General features: G+C 45.7%; 2 protein-coding genes across 4 annotated transcripts; one reads left to right on the forward strand and one right to left on the reverse strand.

Annotated features, from left to right (window-relative positions):
• Positions 1-1560: 1560 nt before the first annotated feature.
• On the reverse strand, positions 1561-3928 carry LOC123114436 (uncharacterized). 3 transcript variants are annotated; one of them, XR_006456542.1, is made up of 4 exons: positions 3593-3927; positions 2438-3299; positions 2254-2315; positions 1561-2017 (listed from the first exon to the last, which is right to left on the reverse strand). XR_006456542.1 is itself a non-coding variant. In XM_044535927.1 (3 exons), coding segments are annotated over exons 1-3 (885 nt in total). In that variant the 5' UTR covers positions 3625-3928; the 3' UTR covers positions 1561-2016. The 3 variants fall into 3 exon arrangements, 2 of the variants coding, with proteins under 2 accessions (XP_044391862.1, XP_044391852.1); XM_044535927.1 differs by lacking the exon at positions 2254-2315 and having other exon boundaries at positions 2448-3299; positions 3593-3928; XM_044535917.1 differs by having other exon boundaries at positions 1952-2315.
• A 145-nt stretch (positions 3929-4073) lies between these two features.
• LOC123114450 (mRNA cap guanine-N7 methyltransferase 1) lies at positions 4074-7518 on the forward strand. The gene is made up of 13 exons (XM_044535939.1): positions 4074-4385; positions 4485-4633; positions 4757-4825; positions 4920-4991; positions 5277-5375; positions 5673-5729; positions 6012-6150; positions 6242-6306; positions 6385-6435; positions 6581-6643; positions 6833-6956; positions 7033-7094; positions 7193-7518. The coding sequence occupies exons 1-13, from the start codon at positions 4316-4318 to the stop codon at positions 7283-7285; spliced, it is 1113 nt and encodes a 370-aa protein (XP_044391874.1). The 5' UTR covers positions 4074-4315; the 3' UTR covers positions 7286-7518.
• The last annotated feature ends 2393 nt before the right edge of the window (positions 7519-9911 follow it).

Consider the following 9911-nt stretch of genomic DNA (forward strand, 5'->3'; position numbering starts at 1 on the left):
GCAATCCCTCGACAGAGCGTGTCAGGAAAAAATATGGGTGAGTACTTTGAGAATAAGAAATGAGGTGATTCATCAGTGATTCAAATCGCTCTATGAAATCTGCGACAATAGTATGCTGTTTAATTGCGTAAAACTGTCTGATGAGCATCTGGTGTTTGTCACGCCCGAATCGGGTGCAGAGTAATGATGTAAACGAGTCCCAATCGAGCCCAATCAGTTTCTTCTGAACTGATTGGAGCCAGATGCCTGCAGGACCTGAGAAGTTCAGAATCGCCATAGGAACACAATATGCATCGTGAACGGCGAACATTTGGAAATATTGCTCACAGAGCGTTTTCCAGAGTTGCGGGTTCTCGCCAGTGAACAGGGGAAAATTCATGGGGGGTGGATTCTGCCCCAAATTGGCGAGAAATGATGGGGTTATAGTTTCTGGAGGGGAAATTGTCAGGTGCTGAGACGTACCCGTGACCGGGAGTGCCGCTGGTGACTCTAAGGTCACCGACGGGAGCCCCCCGGTGAGATCGACTTCGCCGTGGCCACTGGGCCCGTGGAGTATTCCTCGCGCGTGCAGCAGCAGTGGTGGGGGAACTTGGGGCGTCGCTCCACTCGACGAAGGAGGTGCGGCTTGTTGAGGAGGGGCCACTTGCATCAGGGCGACTGTGGTCTCCAGCTTGGTGAAGCGGGCTTCTAGATCGGGTTTCCACCAAAGGAGATCTTCGATCTGCGATGTTTGCGCTTGCAGCTGCTTGAGGACGCTCGCGGAATCGCTCTTCGCGTCCTGATGGAGCTTGTCGAGATACTCCTTGAGCGTCGGATCCATGGCGGCGAGGAGGACTTGCCGGGCGTGGACGCGTTGACGGGTTTCCAGGATTACGCGGCGGAGATCGGAGGTGGTGGTGGTCTCTGATACCAGGATGTTAGGGTATGAGATCGATCTATTACACTCCTCAAGAATCAACTCAATTCATACATCGATAGAGTTCGGTGGAAGAGGAAGGGAGGAGAAAGTAGGTGAGGAAGAGAGCCGCCGTTCCTTTGCCTGATCCTTCTGGATGCCGATCCGGTCGATGCCTCTGGGTTAAGTAATTGGTGGCGATGCAGTCAGCGGGTCCAGTCGGGCCCGATGAACCTTCTGTTTGGCTGGACTATTCTCTTGGGCCTGCTGGGTACCCTTCTTGCCATGTAGCCGTCGCGGCCCGGGTTCGCTGCCATGGTGGTGCCCCCAGTTGTCATGGCAGCGGCTTCCTTGCTCTGCTTGCTCGTCACGGCGCTGACAGCTTATGTCCGTTTGCATGAATTTCATCATGATTACATGTTGTTTGTATTGCAGACGACAAGCGATGGATGGTCTCGTGTTGGTTTGGCTAAATTTCGTGTTTTGACCCCTTTTCGAAACTTGTTCAAGATCTGACCCTGCTTTGCAAAAATTTCGAGATCTGACCCTTTTCTTACCAATAAGTTTTTGCCTATTGGTTTCGGGGCAGTTTGGAGATGAGAACATGAGAATCAATGAAGCCATGTGAGATGAGAAGGGACCCGACTGATTTATCAAAAAAAAAAGAGTGAATTGCACAGAACATCAACTTCAGGGGCGCTTATAACACTTTACCCCACCTTTTGGAGAAGTTTTCACAAAACCACAACCTTTGGGCTAACTAGTAACACACGTCCCAAATCCAGCACACACAGTCCAAATCCTCTAACTAATGCCCGTACTAACAGCCACCTGCATCTGCGTGCATGCCGTCTCCTCCCAAGCCAGAGTCGACGGCTAGCTCGTCGCTGGCAGCTCGCTGGTTCGTCCATCCCGACGTCGTCTCCTCCACCAGCACCTCTTCCTTGGTGTCAGCGTTGGCTCGTCCACCCAGCGGCATCGTCGACGCCGTCGGCCATCCTGTACAGAGCTCCTCCCCAACGAGTTTAGGCTGCTTCCTTTGTCCTTTCTTTTTTCAGAGTTCAACAGCAAATAGCTACAGATTTTCTTCAGTGTAATCCAGCGATGCATCATGTTGTGTATCTGTGAATATGAACCAATGAAAACTGACACAAAAGAAACTATAGAATGATCCAAAATAGCTACGACTGAATCAAAATTTGTGATACTTATTTGTAAAATAGCTATAGAAATGAACCAAAGTAGCTACAGAATGAATAAAATATTTCAAACTGAAGCATATATAAGACTAGAACAATACTTAAACGGACAATATCCGTGGTTATCTAGAAGTTTGCAACTTTCATAAGTTGTCTTACAGGAATAAAATATGTGTTGTAACATAAGCATCCATATAGTTATGTGCTTAAGTTACTTAAACCTGACACTTACAAGTCACTGTGCCTAGATCCCCAAAATATGTAATGTAACATAAGCATTCATTCAAGTCTGAGTTTTTAGTTACATAAACCTGGCATTTACAAGCATTCCAAGCAACCTGCCCTCATCATACCACACTCTAGTTGGAAGTGGTTGTGCTCTACTCTTCTTGCATTTTGGTGCAACGGATATTGCAGGTTCAAAGCCATCATCATCGCTTGATATTATATCCATTCCAATATCCTCACTTCCTGGATCTGAAAGTTCACATGCTTGAGTGTTGGTTACATCTCGCAACTTTGCTTGTGAACCGAGAATAGCATCCTTCCTCAGTTTCTTCTTCTGCCATGCTTCTGCTCTCTTCTTTGATGGATTGCAAGAATCAAGTGTGCTATCTTCAATAGGAATAACAGGTGTATCATCTAGTAGTGGATAAAAGTCCTCAATATCGGTGTCGCCCTCCATGTGCTCCGCAGGATCTTCTTTCTGTCTCTTTAATCGAGCAAGATTTTCCAAGTCTTCATCATCATAATTCTCAGCCACTGCCATCTCTTCTTTTTCCTCTGCCACTGCCATCTCTTCTTCTTCCTCTGTCACCTCAACTTTTTCCTCTAACACATTTGCTTGCTCAACTATGACTTCGTTAATGCCCTCTTTGGTTGGCTGCTCTATCAACAATGCTTGCTTCCTCGTTCTTTTCTTGCCGCGGGTTGGTGCGGGTCTCCTCAAAACTGACAGATTCAACATCTTAACGCTCTTGTACTGATTTACCATTGTTGTCACCTTCTTATTACTGTCCAATAGCTCCATGCCAACTAATCCTCCGCACTGATAATAGATGGTATCCTTTTTGTTATAGCCAACAGAGCACACCAAGCTCACTAACTTGAGAAAAGTGATATCAGACAGTCCAATTATCCTTTGCACATTATCCCCTAGACCATTAATTGGCAGCACATTAACCACCCAAAGTTCATCATCTACACTGCATAATGAAACATACTTGTATATCAGAGAAAGAAAAGCAACAAAAAAGACATGATTTTTTGCTTCAATTCCAACCCTAGATAGCTCGAATCTGATTTAAAATGCAATTAGCTAATACCAATATTGTAACAAATTAGGCGCCTGCTGAAAACTAGTAAAATCTACCAACATAATCACGTCATTCATGAGCAATCACTGAAAATCACTACCTATTTGGTTACAACCAACCCTAAAATCCCCAAAACAAACCAATTTATCAAAGCCAAGAGGAGCTGGAGAGTGGGTGCATACTCAATGCCGGAATTGTTGAAGCTCCACTCCATGATGCGTGTCCGTGAGTCGCCGCGCAACGGCTACCCCAGTTCAAGGAAGAAAGGAGAAGAGGCGCGAGGAACTGGGTGGGTGTGGAGGACGACGGCGCTGGGAAGATGAGGCGGTGTTGAAGCGGAGGAGGAGATGATGTCGGGGAGAAGGGGGAGGAGGGGCGCTGGGGCGACGGGGGCGACGGGGGCGGCGACCTACCGGCGACGAGCGAGCCGGCGGCGGCTTGGCTCTCGCTCGGGAGGACACCGCACGCACGCACGTGTACAGCGTTTGTGTTACTGGGCATTAGTTAGAGGATTTGGGCTGTGTGGGGTGGATTTGGGCCGTGTGTTACTAGTTAGCCCAAAAGTTGTGGTTTTGTGAAAACTTCTCCAAAAGGTGAGGTAAAGTGTTATAAGTGCCTCTGAAGTTGATGTTCTGTGCAATTCACTCAAAAAAAAAAGGACCCTGACTGAAATCCAAAAGAACGCTCCTCAATTCTGTTCCGTCCAGAACGACGCCCGCAGGCCGCCCCGCTTTCTTCGCTCGCTCGTCTGCTCCCCCGCCACCGGAGCTCCGCCCGCCGGTCGTCCTCCGCCCCCTGTACGCCCTCCACCGTGCGAGCCTGTCCCGTCCCGTCTTATCTTCCGCGCGGCCTCGTCCCGGCCCCGCCTTCTCCTCCCCGCGCCGCCGTCCGCGATCGCCGGGGTGATGAACAAGCGACCCCGCGACGAGCCCTCCTCCTCCCTCGCCTCCGCCCAAAAGCGCCAGTTCGGCGCAGGTATTTATTCCCCGCCTTCTTCACCAGACCCAATCCAGTTGCCCGCTAACCCCCAATTCTGTGCTGCGGATAGCTAACTAGGGTTTGGGATTTGCGTAGGCGGTGGCGGCTATGGGGGACAACAAGGGTACTCGGAGGAGCGGAACAGCGCGCGGCGGGTGGCGGACCACTACAGCGCCCGATCGAATCAGACGCTCGAGGAGCGCGAGAACAGCCCCATCATCCACCTCAAGAAGCTCAACAACTGGGTACACTACTAGCTGTGCTACCCATCCATTCATCTCTTCAAACTCTTGAGAAATTGTCACCTCTACAATGTTAAGTGGAACCAGTAAGAAGCGGCGCTAATCCTCAAATCTCACCTTTCGCAGATAAAGAGCGTCCTGGTCCAGCTGTATGCGCGTCCGGGAGACTGCGTTCTAGATCTTGCTTGTGGCAAGGTAAGCACTGTTTTGTGAGTGTTAATTAAGATAATCTGGGATTCTTGTAGTTCCAAGCTAGTGCCGACATATATTGATTTGCTATGTAATGCAGGGAGGAGATTTGATAAAGTGGGATAAGGCCAGGGTTGGCTATTATGTAGGCGTTGATATTGCAGAAGGCTCGGTTAGTTTCTCGTAACATGATAAATCTATATTATATGCATATATAGATATAGAAGGTATTGTTATATTGTTATTTGTAACCTGTACTGTAACCATTTGAACATTTAAACTTATCTCAACGTATATATTCAACTTGGTTTAACTCAGTGTCCTTGATAAAAGAACATCCAGATTTATCAGCGGTCCTGGACCACAGAAACTTGTGTATTTGCTTTTGGTTTCCTCCCTACCTCTTGTAGACTTCAAATAAGTGTGTTTTCATGATGTTGGAGCTTTAAACTTGCAGATAAAAGATTGTATGACCCGTTATAACGGTGATGCTGATCAACAGCGAAGGAAGAAGTTCAGCTTTCCTGCACGGCTTATTTGTGCTGATTGTTATGAGGTAAAAGTGATCATAAAATGGTAGTACAGTTTATACCAAATTAATCAAACCTACCATGATGGTGTGCTCTGTACGTGCAGACAGACAGTGCCATAGCTTGTTCCAAGTGTTGAATAAAACTCGTGCCAACATATCCATGCATTTTGTCATTATGTATGATTCTGCTTATACTTTCACATCACCAGGAAAATATGCTTTGCCCTATATGTATATAAATCTATTATTTGTGGTACTCTTCAGATGCTCATCAATAATTATGAAGTGCATCACAATGCTTCTGTTTTCATGTCGTTGTAGACTCGTCTGGATGAGTATCTATGTGAGGATGCTCCATTTGACATATGCAGCTGCCAGGTGAGTGACCTATCTTTGTATGTTCAAGGAAGTTCGTTGTTATTATTTGGTTAGTTCAACCATCTATTACTTCCAATGGCAAAACAACTTTGTATTTCAGAAACCTTTTGTAAATATAACCACTGTTAAATATTACAATCATTATTGACAATTATTGTTCAAACAAATTTAAGTATCATTGTTATGTCCAGCAAATAAAATATAAGTACAAATGGATATGATTATAATGAGCTAACTGTTTGACTGTTGACCAATTCTGATTGTTCTTTTTATGTATCTCAGTTTGCAATGCACTACTCATGGTCAACTGAAGCACGTGCAAGACAAGCGCTTGCTAATATATCTGCATTGCTTCGTCCTGGAGGCACTTTCATTGGAACGATGCCTGATGCTAATGTCATTATTAAAAGGCTAAGAGAAAGTATGTTACTATCTTGATCTATAATTTGATTGATCTCATCAAATTGGACCGTACTTGTCACAAGATGTTTGATAGAAATTTATATCCTCAGCTGAAGGGATGGAGTTTGGAAACAGTGTTTACTGGATTACCTTTGGTGAAGAGTACAACGAAAAGGTAGTTGTTTATTTATAGTAACTACTTGTATGTTAGTTTTCATTACTGACTGATCCTTTTTTTTTCACAATGATGTAGAAATTCCCCGCATCCAGGCCTTTTGGTATCAAGTACAAGTTCCATTTAGAGGTGAGAACAGGATCAACTTTTGAATAGTGTGAAACTGATGTTCTTGGCATTGCCCTTATCTGACATACATGTCTTGTTACAACTTGGGTGTTTATTGCCCTATGCTGTGCCTAGCTTCCTATTTTTACTCGCTGCCAACATGCAGGACGCAGTTGATTGCCCGGAGTGGGTTGTTCCATTCCATCTCTTCAAACTACTGGCAGAGGAGGTATGCAACTAATCTATTGCTTAGTGTGTTATGGTGACCTGTGTTTTTATTTCCTCATTTTGACCTAGTTCATTTCATTATTTTACGAAATTAATGGTAAAATATTTTTCTGTCTCATTAGTTTTTCTTTTACAAGTTTGCTCTGACAGATTCTGAAATTATGACCAAAAAATTGTGCCTTTTTTGCAGTATGATTTAGAGCTGGTTCTAATGAAGAACTTCCACGAATTTGTACATGAGTACTTGCAAAAGCCTGAGTTTGCTGATCTCATGCGAAGGCTGGGTGCTCTTGGTGATGGACGGTCGGTCCAAAGTAAGTAGATTACCTACTAAATTCACTGTTCTCAGTAAATGTCACTTCATTGCGTTAACATAGTTGAGTTACGCAGGCACACTATCGCAAGATGAGTGGGAAGTGTCCTATCTCTACCTCGCATTTGTTCTGCGTAAGGTATCAACAAACACAATTTCACCATTTCTCACCCTGTTAACAACTGAAACCTCATGCAGTCACGGACCTATGTTTGCTAAAATGTTCCGTTTACGCAGCGAGGCCCTCCACCCTCCCAGCGGAGAGCCAACAATGCTAACAGAGGGAAAACGTTCCTTGCTGAGGAGGACATCGAGTTTCTTAGCATATAAAGCAGAACTTGCCCTCCTGGAGCTTACTAACAAGTTATGGATTCTACGCGTCACATTGCGTAAAAGAAACTTGTATCTTTAGTGGCTCACCTGTGGTCTCTCCGAGGCGTATCTGTTATGTAACTTACCAAGTGTAATGTATAAACAGCATGGGCTAGATACTCGTTATGTAATTTTGCAGAGATGGATAAATATTCGGAAATGTTAACGCCCACGCGTGTGGGCGTTCACCATCTCGACCACATGCATCCATCACTGTTGGGTACTTTGTGCACGAATCTTGGCACAATCCGGTCGTTTTTCTGCGCCACGTAGGACAAGGCGCGTGTGTGGTGTGTGAGACAGTTCGCCCGCACGTTGGTTGCCATCCCGCGGTCAGCAGTTGCCACTTCAGGGCGTGCGGTGGAACTGCTATGCGCCCGCACGCCACGCGCCGACCGTGGTTGACGTCAAACACGTCACGCATCGCCCCCCTCTTCCTCACGGTTCCATTTACTCACCTTCGCAGTTACTGGCACAACCCACTTCGCATTTCAAACCATTGGAGGAGAAGACGAGGGGAGAAGGCGACGGCGGAGGCGGAAGAATCGACGGTGTTCGCGGCCGTCGGTGGTGCTCGCCGGATCGGAGTGGCTTCGCCGGAGCGCCTGCGGATTGAAGGTAATGCTCGCTCCAACTCTCACAATCCTTTCGGCGATTTGGCGATGCGTCGGCGTTCCCGCCAGCGGCGGAGTCCTGTGCTAGCCGTTTTCGGTGGCACTGGGCACTTTCGTCGCCGCCGCGGCGGCGGCCTCGTCGGTGTGGTTCTGCCTGTCCGGAGGCACACACTAGTTGTGCCTTGGGATTGGGCAGGTGTCTTCCGGTTTGTTAGTTGCGCATTGGTTTGAATTGGTGTTTGTAATCAGTCCGGGGAGAATTTTTGAGGTTGAATTTGAAGTCATTGTAGTTGCCTTGAACCCTAGATCTAGTTAGTTGTTTTTGAAACTGCAGTATGAGGCAAACGTGGTAGTTTGATTAACTATCATGACTGTATGGCAACTAACTTCCTCAATGAATGTGATAGTTGCCACAAACATGCTTTCCCATGCGGCAACTAACTTACTGAAATGACTGTGATAGTTGCCACAAACAAGCTTTCCCATGCGGCAACTAATTTATTGAATGACTGTGATAGTTGCCACACACATGCTCTTCCATGTGGCAACTAATTTCTCGAATTACTGTGATAGTAGCCACAAACATGCTTTTTCATTGTGGCAACTAATTTTCCTGAATGATTGTGATAGTTGCCACACTGTATGAATGGTAAAGTGTAGTAAATCGATAGTCATTGCAGTTTCAGCAACCAACCGCACTGGATGGCAACTAATCTGCACATCAACTGTGCCTGTTGCCACATGGATAGTATATTCTTGTGGCAAATAGAATGTGAACACACTGTGTCTGTTGCCATACTGTAGACAGGACAATGTGGCAAATTGGCTGCATAACATGGCAACCAATTTTGCATATCAATTATGTCAGATGCCATACATATGCTTTTCCATGTGGCAAGTTTTTGTCTGACCACATCATGTCTGTTGCCATGTTACAGTCAGTATAATGTGGCAAATTTATTGTACTGCAGATGCAATTTTTGTGTTTTGCCACAATGACTTGTGATATCTGAACACACTGTGGCAATTTTTAGGTTCTTGATTAGATGTTTTTCATCGCTTTTTTGTATTATGTGTTGCATTTTAACATGACAATTTCAACCTAGCACATTTTTGCCGCTGAACACATGGCATTTCATTGGTGTATTTCGGACAGGGTGTGAGCTGCCACATCTTAGTTTTTGTGCTGTGGAGGATTTTGTGACTTTCTATCGTTCTATCTTGGGTTAACATGGCAACTTCAACATTTTGTTTTCAAGTGCATTTACAATCTGTACACTTTTTTTTGAAAATGTAACCAATGTGCTTACTTGCCATGTTTCTGTTTTCGACAATCACAGGAGGGATGCGTGTGTGTTCATGTGATATTTTACATTCACTAGTTGACATTTTCTGTTAGGTGGCAACTGCTTACATCTTGCATTTTCATTTCCACCGTGACAATTTGGTCTGTTCCTATCTCAGCAGAATGGCTCGTGGTGATAATCAAAATGATGATGATGATTTCATGGATCCACCAAAGCATAATCGGGCAACTGGACGGAGAAAAGAGGGTGATGAGGTAACTGTCCACACACACCCCTCCTCCTGCTTATGTTATTGGTTGCCACCTCGAGCTTGCAGTCGTCTGTCATGAACTAAAATTTCATGACAGTGCAAAACATGGCAACAACTGATCACTTTTTATCTGTTTTTTGCAGAAGAAGAAACGTATTCGCAACAGAGCCTCCCAAGAACGAGTGACTACGTTGACTGACAGATTTACCGACGATCAGAAGGGAGCTGCTGCTGAGATGGGTATGCAGGCTCTGATGAATGTCCGGTGCACGAACCTTGTCAACCCTGTATGCGACTGGCTTGGTGAGATTTACGACCCCGCCTCCAGGAAATTTGTGATTCCGGGACGTGGAAGACTACCGTTGAACGAGGAATCCGTGTTCTGCACTTTGGGTGTGCCTCGTGGACATATC

This window comes from Triticum aestivum, chromosome 1B, assembly GCF_018294505.1.
Source record: "Triticum aestivum cultivar Chinese Spring chromosome 1B, IWGSC CS RefSeq v2.1, whole genome shotgun sequence".
NCBI lineage: Eukaryota > Viridiplantae > Streptophyta > Magnoliopsida > Poales > Poaceae > Triticum > Triticum aestivum.